Source organism: Dromiciops gliroides, chromosome 4 (assembly GCF_019393635.1).
Source record: "Dromiciops gliroides isolate mDroGli1 chromosome 4, mDroGli1.pri, whole genome shotgun sequence".
Lineage (NCBI taxonomy): Eukaryota > Metazoa > Chordata > Mammalia > Microbiotheria > Microbiotheriidae > Dromiciops > Dromiciops gliroides.
The window spans coordinates 207,923,047-207,940,825 of NC_057864.1; the positions used below are offsets into that span (position 1 = coordinate 207,923,047).

General features: G+C 36.1%; 1 protein-coding gene across 1 annotated transcript in view; it reads left to right on the forward strand.

Moving 5' to 3' along the window:
* The window catches only part of LOC122754857 (WD repeat-containing protein 49-like), an 82,355-nt gene that overhangs the window by 7,215 nt on the left and 57,361 nt on the right, over positions 1-17,779 (forward strand). The window contains exons 2-5 of the mRNA XM_044003304.1: positions 7,591-7,849; positions 8,510-8,656; positions 16,073-16,198; positions 17,385-17,556. Of these exons, the coding sequence (XP_043859239.1) occupies positions 7,591-7,849; positions 8,510-8,656; positions 16,073-16,198; positions 17,385-17,556 (704 nt within the window). The remainder of the gene's footprint in view (positions 1-7,590; positions 7,850-8,509; positions 8,657-16,072; positions 16,199-17,384; positions 17,557-17,779) is intronic.

Genomic DNA, 17,779 nt, shown 5'->3' on the forward strand with positions numbered 1-17,779 from the left:
GAATGTATACAGGAGACACTGAGAAGGCAGAAAAGACAAGATTTGTTGACACAAGTAGAGAGGAATCCAAGAGTAATTTCGATGGCATGTTCAATTCAAAGAATGAGTAAAATTACTGTTACAAAGAGAAATAAAAGCTTGTTGGTTGAATGGATAACTGATTGACTGAATGAATGAATCAATGAACAATGACGAGCCAGGGAACCAAAAGTTGAAGATAGTAATGAGTTGATAGGACTTAAAATCAAAGAAATCTCAGAAGAAAAGGAAAAGAGTCAAGAAAATAATAAAGAGGAAAAAAAAAACTACTATCACATCTTAGATTCTATATGAGAAGAAATCAGCAGCAGTGTTAGAACATAGTAAATCATTTGTTGTTCAATCATGTCCACCTTTTGGGGTAGTTCACCATTTCCTTCTCTAGATCATTTACAGATGAGAAAACTGAGGCAGACAAGGTTAAGTGACTTGCCCAGAGTCACATAACTAGTAAATGTCAGAGGTCAGATTTGAATTCATGAAGATGAATCTTCCTGACTCCAGGAACAGCCGTCCATCCACTGTGCCACCTAGTTGCCAATAGTAAAACTATTGTTTTGCTAAGGATCCTTTTGCTTTTTTTTTTTAACTTCAAATATTTTTTTTTTTAGGTTTTTTAATTCATTTTTTATTATGAACTTGTAAACATCAGAAAATATTAATATTTCCTAGTACAAAAAGAATAGAAATGGAAATTATATATGACATTGTGACTGACATCATGATTCTGTTGAATACAGCTTGTTTTTTTAAATAAATATTAATTTTTACACAATAGTTCTAATAGCACTGTCTCCTGAAGGTTTGTTTTCTACTATGTATTTTTAAATATTTCATTGGCACTTTTCTGCTTCTTTTTTTTTTACATTAATTATCACAATGCCCCAACTATCACAACAATTCTCCCCCACCTCAAAATACAAAATTCTCCCTTATAACAAATAAATGCAATCAATCAAAACAAATAACACTGATCAACTGATAGACTTAGCTTTTCTCAGTTATCCAAAAGACTCATGATGGAAAATGCTTTCCACATTCAGAAAAAGAACTATAGAATCTGAATGCAGATTGAAGCATTCTCTTTTCACTTATGTTGTTTTTTAGTTGTTGTTTCTTCTTTCTTGCATTTTTTCCCCTTTTGTTCTGATTCTTCTCTCACAACATGACTAATATGGAATATGTTTAATGTGCATACAGTGTATAACTTATATCAGATTGTTTGCTGGCTTTGGGAAGAGGGAGGGAAGGGAGGATGGGAGAACATTCAGAACTCAATATCTTAGAAAAATGGAATGTCAAAAACTATCTCTTACATGTAATTGGAAAAAAATAAAATAAATACTAAGAGAAAAAAATTTAATTCAATAAAAAATTACACTCTGTTTCTTTCTGAAAATGCCCCCACTTAAAATTCATTTAATTTTCCCTAGCTGTTTTTTGTGAGTCCTTTCCCTAGTAGCTGGAATTCTTGGGTTTATGAAATATGGTAATATGTTCAGCTATTCTGGTCCCAAGTACATATTCTATTCAACTGATCAACTTTTCTATTTTTAAACCAGTGCCAAATAGTTCAATGATTACTTCATCTACTTTGAGATCTTGTACTAAAAGACTCCTTCCTCCCACTCTTTTTTCATTATTTTTCTTGAGGTTATTCACCCTTTATTCCTCCAGATGAGATCAATTAGTATTGCATTTAATTGTGTAAAGTAAACCTTTGGTAGTTTTATTGGTATGACATTGTATCTATTAAATAATATAGGAAGTATTGTAATTTTATGCTATTAGTACATTCTAGTCATGAGCAATTATCTATTTGCAACTGTATTTCTTTTCTATAAAGTGTTTTGTAGCTGTATTTATATATTGCAGTGTGGGTTCTTCTTAGGTAGACTCCTAGTTATATATTTATATATTATATAGTTATTTTGAAAGAAATTTTGTCCTACCTGTTTCTGGGCTGTTTTGGTAAGGTATAAAGAAACTGATGGCTTGTGTGTTTATTTTATATCTTCATATTTTACTAAAGTTATTGATTACTTCAATTAATTGAGTTGAATTCCTAAGGGTCACTAAAATAGTACATCATATCATCTACAAAACATGATCATTGTATTTCCTCTTTGCTTATGACTATTCCCTCAATTTCTTTCTCTTCTCATATTACTATAGCTAGCAATTCTGGAACTGTGTCAAATATAGTGATAACAATAGACATCTTTACTTTACCCTTGATCTCATTTGAAAACCAAGGGTTTACTGAAAAGTGTTTAAAAACCAGCTCTCTGAAATAAGAAAACAAAAAAAAAATACATGACACACCTTTAAATTTAATCTTCATTATTAACATTTTCTTTATGACTTTTTTAACTATAGACAATCAAGTTTACCTTTTCCAATCCCCAAGGTATAAATGTTCATTCTGAAAATTTAACAATCACCTCTAACAAGCCAGTGTGAGCTGACTCTAGCATACCACTACCTATAGCATCTCTACATTACAGATAATATTCACTCTTGGTGTTAAATACAATTTATAATATAGTTAGTCTGTATATGTTTATATTTGAAATATTAATCCATTTCAGTTTCAGCTTTTATTGGCATATAAATAGACAAAATAGTTTCTGAAAATTTCCTTAAAGAAAATGACAAAAATGAGATAATGTACCAAAACTTTTATTTCTTCTTCATTTCTTTTGAGTTCTCTTCTTGGCTATATCCCACAAGTTTTGGAATGTTACCATGTTGTCATTTTTTGGATGAAATTATCATTGCTTGCATGACTTATTCTTAGATCTATCAATATATTTAGTATTAATTAGTTTACATTTAAACGTGAATTCTTTCTTTCTTTGAGTGCTCTTCACCAATTATATTTTTCATTCTTGTGGCTAGCAAAGGATAAATTTAGTATTTTTGTTCTTCTGATTTGTTTGAGGTTTTAAACCCTAACACATGGTCAGTTTTTATAAAGGTACCATCATGCACAGTAGATAATAGACTAGATAGATGATAGATAGATAGATATGTATATTTCTTTCTATTCCCAGTCAATAGAGGACCAGAGAGCTTTTATATCTAACTTCCTAAAAATTATTTTCAAGTATTTAACTTCTATTTTGTTGTCAGTTAAATTTGTCTAGTTCTGAAAAATGCATGCTGAGATTGCCAATTATATTTGTTTTGCTTTTGCTTTTAAGTATTTAGATATTAGAACATTTGATAAAGATAGATATCACTTCACAGTAACTTTTAGTATAATTCCCAGTTTATTCTCTTTTATCCATATCTATTTTTACTATTGCCTTGTCTGAGATTATGATTGGCACTCTCTGCTATTTTAAAGTCACATGAAGCACAGTAAATTCTGCCCTAGCCTCCCATAAATCTGTGAGTCTGTGTATTCAAGTATTTCTTATAAACAATATGTTTAAATTCTGCTTTCTAATCCATTGTTTCCCTCTATTTTATGGATTAGTTCATGCTATTTATATTCACAATTAATTACTGTCAATTCCATATTTCTCTTCATCACATGAATCTATAACTGAAATAAGTGGTCTGTTCATATACCTCTGCCCCTCCTCTCTTCATTCAGGCCTTAATCTCTGACTCTTCCACTTTCTTTATTTTTAATCCCTTCTTTATAATCCACCCTCTGAAGCTGATATTTACTTATCTTGTTTCTATTCCTTCCATGACTCTGCCCTTAAAATCACCTCTTCCCTCTCCCTGTACTTGCCTCTTCCCTGTTATTGCTAATGGGGTGTATGGTATGTTCAGGGAAGGTTAGTACCTCTGGTGTGTGGACTGGTGTCAGGGCTGCTTTCCATCTTTGGTGTCTACCTGATTCACCCAACTCTCTTCTGTGGCTCCAAGAAACTAGTATGGACAGCAACCACACCATTTTGGCAGACAGATGAGCTAAACCAGGTTAAGGGAAACCAAAGAATCTCAAACCCTTTGGTGAGTTGGGGGAGGGGGGGTGTCTACCCTAAGCTCAATTCCAATGGACTGGCCACATTGTTCAAGTGCCAAATGTATGTTTGCCTAAAAGACCATTTTATGGAGAACTCAAAGAAGGCAGGAGCTCACATGGTGGTCAGAAGAAGCGATTTTAAGAACTCTCAATGTTCCTCTGAATAATACTGAGGAGACACTGGCACAGGACTGTCCAGCACAGCATGCCTGAATCAAAGAAGGCATTGTGCTCTATAAGTGAAGTGGATTTGCAGTAGCTCAAAAGAAACATGAGACACACAAATTTAGAGCCATTTCTATTCCAAATGTCCATATCAACTATTTGTGCCCAACCTGTGTTAGAGCCTTCTGATCTCCTATTGGGCTGATCAGCCATAGTCAGACATATTGTACCTTGACTCCAACATAGTGATGTCATTTTGGTCCTCTTTGAGAAGGAAGGACAACAACCAATCAACCAACCATTACTGGTAATGTATTTCTCACCAAATTCTGAGTGTGTAATATCCTTGGCCAGTTCAAATAAGGGTGAGTTCATGAGATTCCCACTCCTCCTATCCCTTCCTTAATATTTTTTTTCAGGGCAATGAGGGTTAAGTGACTTGCCCAGGGTCACACAGCTAGTAAGTGTCAAGCGTCTGAGGCTGGATTTGAACTCAGGTCCTCCTGAATCCAAGGATGGTGTTTTATCCACTATGCACCTAGCTGCTCCCCTTCCTTAATATTTTATTCTCCTCTTCTTTCACCCCACAATTATGTAAAATTCTATACTATTGTAAAATACTTTACAATTATGTAAAATTCTCATCTCCCTTCTTCAATTTTTCCCTAATACATTCCTTTCTCTTCTTTTTTATAACATCTGTTGAAACCAATAAAACCGAACAAAACTATAGCCAGGTCCATTGTTCTTTTAATTCCCCGTATATCTCTTGAAAGCAGTGGGATTTTGAAAGGAACACTTAAATTTTCATTCTGTATTAGCACTTTACCATTTTTAAGCCCCTTTTTAGGGTTTCTGTTGACTCCTGTGTTTGTATTTTAAATTTCTAACTACCTCTGATATTTTCATCAGGAATACTTAAAAATCCTCTATTTTACAAATAGTTATTTTTCCCATGTGATTATAGTTAGTTTAATTTTTTCTTGATTGTATTTTTTGCCTTTTAGGATATTGCATTCCCAAGATTTTCTTCCCTTTTTCTCATATTTGGAGTATAATTTTGTATGATCTCAACTGTGATTATTTTGTACTTGAGCTCTTTGTGATTTTTGCAATAAATTTTTTTAACTTGGAAATTATGAATTTTAACAATGACATTCCTGCATTTGGTCCCACTTGTGGTTTACTTCAAGAGGTGATCAAAGAATTCTTTCTACTTAGACGTTACCCTATAGTTCTAACAGATCTGAGAACCTTTCCTTTGTGATAGATATGTATGTGTGTGCACAAATAGTACATGTATATGTAGTATGTGTATAGTATCACTCATATACATACCTCTATGATAGATAGATACATAGAGATAGAGATCTCTCTCTATGTGTGTGTGTATATATGTATGTATGTTTTAATATATACATATACACACACATATACATACATACACACCACACACACACGCACACACGCACACACACACATGGTTTTGGGACTGCTCATGTTTTTCAGGGATTTCAATTCCTGAATTATCTCTCCAAAACCTATTTTCTAGGTCACCTGTTTTTATAATAAATATCTAACATTTTCCCCTTTAAAAAAATATTTTAGCTTTATAGTCTCATGGCATGTTAAATTCTGATTATATTATGGTTTTCACAAATCACATCTCTTCATAAAAGTTTTTTTTTAACTTTCTGTTCTAAGCTATTTATTTTCCTTCCTTTTTTCCTTCAAAGTTCTGATTTGTCCTAGTTTTATTGTTCTTCATCTCTTGCTTCACAACTTCAAGCCAGTTCTTGTATTCTCATAAACTTAACCATTGTTTTCTCTATGACTGTGCTTATAACTTATGGAATATAGCTAGGTCTCAATTAATATGAATAATGAATCCTCTGAAATGGTCACTTTTTTTTTGGTGAGGCAATTGTGGGTTAAGTGGACTTGCCCAGGGTCACCACGCTAGTAAGTGTCAAGTGTCTGAGGCCGGATTTGAACTCAGGTCCTCCTGAATCCAGGGCTGGTTCTCTATCCACTGCACCACCTACCTGCCCCGGTCACGTTTTTCTAATTCATACTGCATATGTTTCCAATGGGCTGGAAATTATTATCATAATTAAAACTTCAAATAGTATGAATTTGAATACATGCAGACAATTCAAGGGATGATTATTTGGGACCCAGCTGTTCTGTATCTGGGTTTGTCTTTCAGACTTTTTTACCCATAGTATTCCTTTTTTTGTCCTATATTCTGTTCCTCATAGTTTCCATGAGTTGTGTCTCTCTCTTGGCTACTATAAACTGTAGGACCATTTATCAGGGCTTGTGCTGACTTCCCTGATTATGTCCCCTTCTCTCAGCCTCTATCTATGCAATTTTTGGACTTGTTGGATTTACTTTTGTCTCTTTTCAGTATTCATTATCTTGTTCTATTTATTGTCCTTTTCAAGATGTGCACTGGCATGTGTGTAGGAAAACAGAGGTCCTTAAGCAGAAATGTGGAGATGAATTGTATTGTCTAAAGACTATATGGAGTGGTGTTTGTGACAAAGCAAGGAGTTCTGAGCCTTGGTCACCTAGTTGCTTCAGTAGAGTTAATGGGTTTAGGGTATGTGGTACAAAGAGAGACACTGAATGAGAAAGAGGGTCTCCTGGGCTTTAGCTCACTGACATCTTCTCTGGTTTGAGTGGAGGTCAGGGAGTAGAAAAAGCATGTAGTCCCTCTTTGTGCTGAGTTGGCGAGTACAAGAGTAGAAGAAAGGGGGCATCTGGGTGGCTCAGTGGATAAAGCACTGGCCCTGGATTCAGGAGGACCTGAGTTCAAATGTGACCTCAAACACTTGACACTTACTAGCTATGTGACCCTGGGCAAGTGACTTAATCCTCATTGCCCTGCAAAAAAAAAAAAAAAAAAGAGTAGAAGAAAAAGTGTAAAGTCCCTTCAATGGATGCTCCAGTCCTTCTCCTAAGGTTTCTAACATTTTCATTACATTTGCCATGGGCAATACACAAGATTTGGTTCTGGGCTCTCAACTCTGTGGAATCCTATAAGTAGCAGCTGCTCCAAGAGGGAAATATTTTTCACTGAAGAGATGATTGTAGATCCCTTTCCACACTGATCAGGGTGGTGGTGTTTTTTCCTCTCTTTCAAACTTAAGAGGAAGCATGGCATGGAGGCCAAAGGGCTGGAACTACATTCAGGAAATATGGGTTCAAAGTATGCCCTACACACTTACTAGCTGTGTGACTCTGGGCAGTTCAATAATCTTTCTGTCTCAGTTTCCTAATCCATAAAATGGGGGTGATAATACCTTTAGTACTTATCTCTCCTAGAGTTGTGTTGAGGATCAAATGAGATAATGTATGGAAAGTGTTATATTAGTGTCAGTTATTATTGTTATTAGCCCTCAACAGAATGAAGAAAACAGTCTTGAAGACAAGCTACACTTGAGTCATTTGAAACGCTTGGAGCAGCTATTTACAGCCCCAAATGAGGAAGGCACAGAACCAGAAATTGAGCAGAATTCTGACTGCAGACACTCCCCAAAAAAGGAAACATCTTATCCCTCAGGAAGTTTGACTCTCCAGGAATTCAAGAATGCCTTGACTGAGCTTCTGGGTTCAGAGTACTGGAATGGCCAAACTGAGCTGCTTTTCAACAAGGTACTCTTTCTCAGCTTTTAAAACTACCACCATCAATTGATAGTCCTTCTAGTGAAGAATCCCATGTTTGTTCACAATGGGGAAGGGGAAGAAGTCTTCTGCATTTTGCAGTTTTCTAGGAGAAATGGAGCGGTAGTCCCTAGAAACTGTGTAGAGTAGACCAGGCTAACTCCACTGAGAATATCATATACCCTACTTATAATAAGTTCCCATTTTCTTCCCCCACACCATTTTCCTTCTTTTCTCCCACCACTTTGATCCCACTTTGATCCAGTCTGGAGACTGGATTCAGACCTACACCCAAGTACTCAAAGGATCTGACTCCAATGACTGTCAACTGGGTTACCAATAAAGTTTCTGTCCAGTAGGGGTTCATGGACAACAGAGAATGCAGTGGTCTAACTTCCTAACTCCTGCCCTTGCCCCACTTTGAAACTTTGTTCTATAATGGACATGGCTAGCCTTAAATCTAAGAAGTATCTCAAAAAAAATTTTCTCAGCTATGGAAATAAAATATTCCTCTCCAGGGTCTTAGGCACTCTAGGAATATATTTGACCTTTGGGGGGCATTTATAATATCACCCATATGCATAAGTGAGCATAAAATGACTGTAGATAATTTTTTTGTATGTACATATGTGTGCTTTCTTGTTTTTAAAGATTCACACAGCCCGTGACAATATTGTGGATTGGAGTGAGTTCTGCACACATTTGTTACTCCAATACAGAAAGAGAGATCATTCAGAAAAATCCAAGGATATTTTCTTTCAGGGGAAGCCTTTGATCCGACAATGTTCACAAAACAGGGTGAGCATGAAGCTGTGTTAATATGCCAAAGGTTAAGCTAGCTACTCAAGACCTACCAGTGGAAGGCTGCATAGGGTAGGGTTGGGAATGGAAAAGAATTAAGCCTACTGCCAATACTCTGGGCTGGGTTGGGGGTGGGGAACAGGGTCTAGGTAGCAGAAAAGAGTTTGCAACTCTTCTTTTGGCTTCCTCCAGGCTGTTTGGGAATGGTTCTCATTAACTAGAACATTTAGAGAATTGGCTATTCTAGTCAAAGTTTTCCTTAATTTGCTCTTTGTAGGATTATAGGGGTTTGGAATATCTACATAGAGCAAGTAATTGACAATGTCAATACAATTTGGAAGATGTCTTATAAAAAGGAAGTTTTAACTGAAAACTTTAGCTAAGCAGAATAAACTGAGAAGAATAATTTTTTTTTCAAAAAGTGGTGGACCAGAAAGAACCCTAAACAAAGATCTGAAAGGCCACATTGGCATCTGTCATTTATTTTGATGTGTCACCTTGAACAAGTCATTTAACCTCTTTAGGCTTCTTCATCCATAAAAAGGCTCAATAAGATAGATGATCTCTGAGATGATGATGAAGAAGAAGATGATGACAATAACAATAATAATAGCTAATATTTACATAGTACCTTCTATGTGCCAGACACTGTGCTAAGGTCTTTACAAATTTAATCTCATGTGATCCTCACAACAACCCTGAAAGTAGGTGCTATGATCATCTCCAGCTGAGGAAACTGAAGAAAAGAGTGGTTAAGTGATTGGCCTAGGGTCATATAGCTAGTAAGTTTCTGAAGGTGAATTTGAACTCAGGTCATCCTGACTCTAGGCCCAGAGCTCTATTACTGTACATAGCTAAATAGCAAAAAGATTCCTTGAAAAAACAAAAATAAAACAAAATATGAAAGCAATTGAAAAACATTCAATGTAATCAATGACAAAATTGCATGGTATATATCTTACCTAGAAGAGTAATCTAGACTGATACTGACATAGCTTTTCCTTTAAATTAGGGTCTTAACTAGTGTCCATGAGCTTTTTTTCCCCTTTTTTTGGTGAGGCAATTGGGGTTAAGTGATTTGCCCAAGGTCACACAGCTAATAAGTGTCAGGTGTCTGAGGCCAGCTTTGAACTCAGATCCTCCTGAATTCAGGGTTGGTGCTCTATCCACTGGGCCACCTAGTTCCCCCTGGGTCCATGAACTTTTTAAAAATGTTTTGATAATTGTATTTAGATATACTTGTCTTTTCCTTTCATTCTATGTGTTTTATAAGACATTATTCTGAGAAGGGGTCCAGAGGCTTCACCTTCACATAAGAAAAGTAATTGGCAATGTCAATATTAGGGAATGTCCCATTATCTTAGAGTACTAGAAGGGTCTATTACACAAAAAGGTTAATAACCCCTGCATAAACATTAGAGAGGTAGAGAGCCTCAGAAGTTATTGGAAAATTAGAGTTTCAATAGGTTAAGAATTGTGGTACTATGGAAAGCTTGCTGTCTCTAGAATAAAAGGACCTGAGTTCAAATCTCACTTCTGAAACTTACTATCTATACCAGGGCTTCTTAAACTTTTTCCACTCACCACCCCTTTTCACCTGAGAAATTTTTATAAGGTATATAAAATAGGTATACATAACCTTTTACTGTTGCTAAATGTGACCCCCACATTCAGTTAAGTGACCCCATTTGGTGTCATAACCCACATTTTAAGAATTTTTGGTCTTCATGACCTTATGTAAATTACTCAACCTTTCCCTGGGCTCTCTTTCCTCATCTGTAAAATGAGGTTGGACCAATTGGCCTTTAAGGTCCCTACCAAATCTAGAATCATGATCCCGTAATACTAGCTCTAGACTCCCTATAAGAAATATTTTTATCCTTCTCTGTAGGATTCCAACTAAACTATAGGTTGGACTTAGTAGAGAACTGGTTTGAGCCTGTCATTTGGAGTCAAAAGACTGTATTATAAATTTGTAAGATTGAGGGGGTTATAGCATTTTCTCAAAGGCTTGCTACCATTTTAATAGAATCCTGTGGAACAGACTGAGGGGGAAAATGTGAGGGAGACAGGAAAGAGGCAGGAGAAATGTTGTGGTGTCACTGTTCTCCATCCCAAAGAATTCTCAAATGCTCATTATTTACACTGCAAAGTGACTGTTCAGTCACCTTAAGATTAAATGCTCTAATTCCTCTGTTTCATTCATCACAAGGAAGGTGCAACTAGAGATCAGTGCCTGACTTTAAAGAAAAGCAAATTAAGAACAAGGGCAAGAATTCATTTTGTATTTTCTAGCCATTTGCTGGCCTGCAGGTAGTAGTCTAAATAAAGCTAAGGGATGTCTCAAGGTCCCTCTCAACCATACAGCTTAATTCCTCATGAAAAGAGTTACAGAGGGAGACTAGATATCTAACCAGAAATATGGTTCCAAAAAGAATAGGGGGGACACTAGGAATGCTGAAAGGAGAATCAAATGCCTTTCCTTAGATAAGTTGTGAATAAATACTGAAAAAATCCAACCTTCTAAAGATTAATTTGATAGTTTGTTTTGATTTTTTTTCTTTTTTAATGTCAAAGCTACCTTAATGAAAGGGTCAATGTGAACTTCCTTTAAGCTTACAAAGTTAATATAAAAGTATTTTAGAAGTCATGTGGTTTACTCCATCTCTTCTTTTTACAGATGAATAAACTGAGGTCCACAGAAGTTAAGCCAGGGGTTCTTAACCTTGGGTCAGATTTCAGGGTGTCCATGAACTTGGATGGGGAAATAATTACATCTATAATTGCCCCAACCTCTAGTTGAAATTTAGCCTTTCCCTCAGTTATGAATATTTAGCAACAAAGCATTTTTCTGAGAAGAGACCTGTTTCACCACAATACCAGAAAAGTTCACGACACACCAATAAATAAACCTGGATTCAGTGATTAGTTCTGAAAGGGAAAATTAGATTTAGATTAGATTAAAAAATAATTAACATTTACTTTGTAGTTTTGAAACTCCTAAATAATTGCTTGACCCAATACTTTAATGAAATTGGTATCACATCAACCCAATAGGTCAAGTATCCATCCATACTGTCTCATCCTATGCAACTTTTGTCCATGTTCTCTCAACCATCAATCCTCTCCAAACTGGAGTAAGCGGGTGGGGGAGGGGGGGGGAGTGGAATCGTCTATCTAACATGCCAAGGCTTTCTTTCAGAGCTCACAGTCACAAATATCCCTGGAAGAAAACTAGTTTTAAAATATACTTTTTTTTTTCTTGGAAAAGCTTCCAATCACTAAAAGCCAGTCAATCAATAAGCATTTACTAAGTACCTACTATGTACTTGTTCTTGTGCTAATCACTGGGGGATACAAAGAAAGGTTAAAAAAAAATAGTCCCTATTCTCAAGGAACTCACAATATAATCAGGGAAACAGCAAAAAAACTTACTATATACAAACAAGTTAAATGTATAAATTGAATAAATAAATAATAAGAATAAATTGAATAAGGATAAATTGAAGGTAACCTCGGAAGAAAAGCATTAAGATTAAAAAGAGTCTAGCCATAGGAGATATCAAATTTTATTTACAAAGAGAAAATAATCAAAATAATCTGGTACTAAGAAACAGAATAGTGTCAGTGGAATTCATTGGGTACACAATATAAGATAATGATCATAGTCATTTAGTGTTTGATAAAAGCAAAAATCCCAGCTTTTGGGACAGGAAGTTGCTATTTGACAAAAACTGATAGGGAAACTGGAAAACAATATAGCAGAAATTAGGTATAGACCAACATCTCACAATCTATATCAAGATAAGATCAAAATGGGTATATTATTTAGATAAAAAGGGTGATGCCATAAGCAAATGAAGACAGCATGGAATAGTTTACCTGTTAGATCTATGGATATGGGAAAAATTTATGACCACACAAGAGATAGAGAGCATTAAAGGATGTAAAATGGATAATTTTAATGACATTAAATTAAAAAGGGTTGGCACAAACAAAACCATTGCAGCCAAGATTAGAAAGAAAGTAGAAAACTAGGGGAAATTTTTTATAGCAAGTTTCTCTGATAAAGGCCTGATTTCTCAAATATATAGAGAACTGAGTCAAACTTATAAGAATATGAGTCATTCCCCAATTGATTAATTGTCAAAGGATATGAAGAGGCAGTTTTCAGATGAAGCAATCAAAATTATCTATAGTCATGAGAAAATGTTCCAACTCACTATTGATTAGAGAAATGCAAATTAAAACAACTCTGAGGTACCACTCTATACTTATCAGTTTGGCTAATATGACAGAAAAGGGAAATGACAAATGTCGGAGGGGGTGTGGGAAAATTGGAACATTAATGCATTATTGTTAGAGTTGTAAACTGATTTAAAACTATATCTAAAGAGCTATAAAATTTTGCATAGCCCTTAACTTAGCAGTACTACTTCTAGGTCTCTATCCCAAATTTATATATAAAAAAATGAAAAGGAACTATATGTACAAAAATATTTATAGCAGCTCCTTTTGTAGTGGCAAAGAATTGGCAATTGAGGGGATGTTTATCAATTGGGGAGTGGCTGAACAAGTTGTGGTATATGATGGTGATGGAATACTATTATGCTATAAGAAATGATGAACAGGATGCTCTCAGAAAAACCTGAAAAGACTTACATGAACTTATGCAAAGTGAAGTGAGTAGAACCAGGAGAACATTGTGCACAGTAACAGCAATATTGTATGATGATCACCAATGAATGACTTAGCTATTCTCAGCAATAAAAAGATACAAGACAATTCTGGAAGACTGAAGATGAAAAATGCTATCCACTTCCAGAGAAAGAACTGCTAGACTCTGAATGCAGATTGAAACATACTTTTTAAAACTTTTTTTTCATAGTTTTTTTTGTTTTATCTTTGTTTTCTTTCACAACATAACATGGAAATATGTTTTTTCATGACTGCACATGTGTAACCTATATAAAATTGCTAGCCTTCTCAATGAAGGGAGAGAAGAGGAAGAAAGGGAGGCAATTTAGAACTCAAAATTTTAAAAAATGTTAAAAATTGTTTTTACATGTAATTGGAAAAAAATAAAATATTTTTTAAAAGAATAAGTGGAGCTGAAAAAGGCTTTTTGCAGATGGTAGAACTTTAGTTGAGACTTGAAGGAAGTCAGGAGGTGGAGGTCAGGAGGGAGAGAGTTCCAGGCATTAGGAGAAGTCCATGAAAGTAATGCCCAGTCAGGAGATGGAGTAGAAGGTTCAAGGAACAGCAAAGAGATACAGTTTCCCAAGTGCAATACAGACTACTCTCCTCTTATTTAATTCTGAGCCTACTTCATTGTCCTCTTTCAGTGTCTGTAAAAGACATGTACTAATAGACCAATTCTATGAGCTGTCCATCTATATGCATATCATGGTCTGGACAATAGGCATTCTTCATCAACTCAGTTTATTTTTTTTCCTGTGTGGGTAGTTTAAATATATGCTAATTAAGTAGAAGATTTTTAAAAAGTTGTATTTTTCCATATCTTATTCTTTTTTTATTTTATCTTTTTTTAATTTTTTTTTTTAGTGAGGCAATTGGGGTTAAGTGACTTGCCCAGGGTCACACAGCTAGTAAGTGTTAAGTGTCTGAGGCCAGATTTGAACTCAGGTACTCCTGACTCCAGGGCCAGTGCTCTATCTACTGTTCCATCTAGCTGCCCCTATATCTTATTCTTAATTTGTAATGGTAACTAATGGCAGGCTCATCTTTGTGCTCATTATTTAATAGATTTGATGTTGCTGGTGTTGTTGTTGAATCATTTCAGTCATGTCCAACTCTTTGTGACACTATTTGGTGATTTCTTGGCTTGGCAAAGATACTGGAATGGTTTGCTATTTCCTTTTCTAGCTCATTTTATAGATGAGGAAAATGAGGCAAAAAGGGTTAAATGACCTGCCCAGGATCACATTGCTAATTAGTGTCTGAGACCAGTTGTGAACTTGGGTCCTCCTGACTCTAGGATTGGCAATTTATCCATTGTACAACCAAGCCACCCAATAGATTTGTAGAAAAAGTGTAATTGGCAGAAATGTTATAAAGGATCCGTAAGTTTATGTAGCCATAATCCAAATATCAGAACTCCCTCAGTGATAGCTCCTTTGATTGGAAATGGCCTCTGGAGCATTATCCTTGGGAAATCATTTTTGGTATCTTTTAGAAAACTCACAATTATGGCAACCTAGTCATAGAACAGACTTTAATGATGTAGCTCAGCTTCACCTTCATTGACAACATCACATTTCAATGCAGAATTGTGGATTTTCAATGATATAGGGAACTTCCTTGCATGGAAACTCTCTGCAGACCAAGACTGGCCACACATTTGTAATTCATCATCTTAGAGAGTTGCTTGAGAGGTTAAATGACTGACTCTTCCATGGTTACACAGCTAGTATATGTTGGGGCAGGACTTTAACCAGGTCTTTATGACTTCAAGACCAGTCTTCTACCCTTTCTTTTTTTTCTTTTCTCTTTTGCTTTCTTTTTTTTTTCTTTTTTCTTTTTTTTTGGGCAATCATGGTCAAGTGACTTGCCCCAGCCACACAGCTGGTAAGTGTTCAAGGCCAGATTTTTGTTGTTGTTGTTGTTGTTTTTGTTTAGTTTGGTTTTGGTTTTGGGGTTTTGGGTTTTTTTTTTGGCTTGGTTTTGCGGGGCAATGCCCGTTAAGTGACTTGCCCAGGGTCACACAGCTAGTAAGTGTCAAGTGTCTGAGGCCAGATTTGAACTCAGGTCCTTCTGAATCCAGGGCCAATGCTTTATCCACTGCATCACCTAGCTGCCTCTGCGAGGCCAGATTTTTAACTCAGATCTTCCTGACTTCAGGACTGGTGAAACACCTAGCAGCACCCCTCTACCTTTCACTACACTGCCTCTCTTAACACACCATTTTAAAAAAGAAAAATTACCTAAAATATATGGTGTAAAATAACTAGGCATTATTTTAAACCATATGTGATCATTGGAATGATGAACTCACCTTAAGGAAACTCTCCACCCCTGTCAATGGGGACATAGTCTGCAATTTCAAGCTTTCACAAATTGCTGAGGGCACTGAAAGATTAAGTGATGCCCAAGGTCACAAAGCCAATAGGTATCAGAGGCGGGGACTTGAAGCCAGGCCTTCTTGACTCAAGAACAGCATTTTGACCCTGATGCCTCGATGCTTCTCAAATACTACATAATAGTAACTAACTAAATATAATTATATTCGATTTAACCTTTTCAAATAAATTTTAAGTAAGAAAATATATCCAGAAGTAACCTTAAAAGTAGTTGTAAACACCCCTCACTATATGAAAGGACCAACCTATAGATTAGCTCCAAAGAAAACATGGGACCCTATCTAAGTATGATCTTTTCTTCCCTTTTTCTCAGCAAGAGCCAACCACTCGGATCTTAACCATCTTTTCTCCTTCTACTTCACACTCATTTGTGACTGTCAGCAAAGGAGGAATTCTCAGTTTCTGGGACAATAACCTGCAGCTCCAGAAGACATATGAGGTGATAATCCCAATGGGAGAGTAACAGGGGTATATAAAATCATCCAGGGTATATGTTCCAAGAGGGCATTTCTGATGCCTGATCCTAGTAACAGTGTGGATAGAAATAGGAACTTAAAAGAGTCAGCTTTCAGAGGCCAACAGTAACATCCAACTGACAAGGAAAGGGTTTAATAACTATCCCTTCTACCTTTGCTAACTGTACTTACACTGAGAGCACAAACACACACAAACAGCACAAATTCACACACACTGTGAAAGCAGTTCATTTGGTGTGAAACTTTAATACTAACAACATTTTAAACAGCATTGAGGCATAAGGGGAGGGAATGAGCATTTAGTAAGTACCTACTACTATGTTCAGTAATTTTGATTCTTACAACAACCTTGTGAGGGAGGTGTTACACTATTTTAACAGTTAAAGAAACTTAAGTGAAGCAAACTGAAATTAAGTGACTTACCCAAGGTCACATACCTAGTAAGTAAGTATCTGAGGCCACATTTGAATTCAGGGATCCCTAACTTCAGGCTTACTGCTCTGTCCATTGTACCACCTGGCTGGCTAAAACTAAAGACTAAAACTATTGTTAGAAGCTAACAAGTCTACATCAGGGGTTTTTTTTCTCTATTTAATTTCTTTGTTTCAAAGGCCATGATTTGACCCCTGATGTAGGTGAACCTACATAATAATGAGCCATATTATATCAAAATTCTGGTGTGTCTGTTACATAAAGAGTTATTACTTCTTAAAGATACACAACACAAGACCTACTTTCTAAAGATACCTTTTTTTTACCCCCATGTTTGTGATTTTCCTGCGGGTGAAGGGAAAAGGAATTTTGTTCTAAATGGTATTTTTCCACTTGATGTAAGGAAATGCTTCCCAACAATTTAAGCCATCCAAATGTGAGATAGGACTCCTCAGGAGGTATCACCAGAGAGGTCTTCGAAGGGAGGCTGGATGGCTTCTTCTCAGGGATGCTCATAAAGGGTTCAAGGGGATTCTTGGCAAGACTTAGATTGGACTAACAAGCCCATGAGTTCAGTCAGAACCACTGACATGCTGTGGTTCTGTATAAATTGCACTGGAGGATAGACCCTGGACCTGGAATTGCTTCTGAGCAGCTCAGGGTGGCACCAGAGCCCCACTTTTGAGTTCTCTGTCTCCCAGCCTTGTTTCCTAACAGATGTCAGCAGATGCTGTTGAGGCTCCAACAGGAAAGAAGAAGGTGAAAGTTTGGACAACAGATGCTGTCTACATGCCTAACGTTCATAAAATTGCAGTTGCTACAACCAGCAGAAAAATATACTTTTTTGAGGTGTCTCTGGGCCCCATCTTTGAAGATTTCCATCTATTTGGTAGGATTTACCACCCTGAACAGTCTACATTTATAATGTTTATTTAATGCTTTACAACTCATAGTGCAATAGTCTTGGGAGGTAGATAACATAAATATGTGTAGGCTTATGGGATTTCGAAGTGAGAAATAACCTTAGAGGTCACCTAGTTACAGTTCAGTTTAAAGAAGAAAAAAAGAAGCCTAGAGAGTTCAAATAACTTGCTCATATTCACACAGGGAGG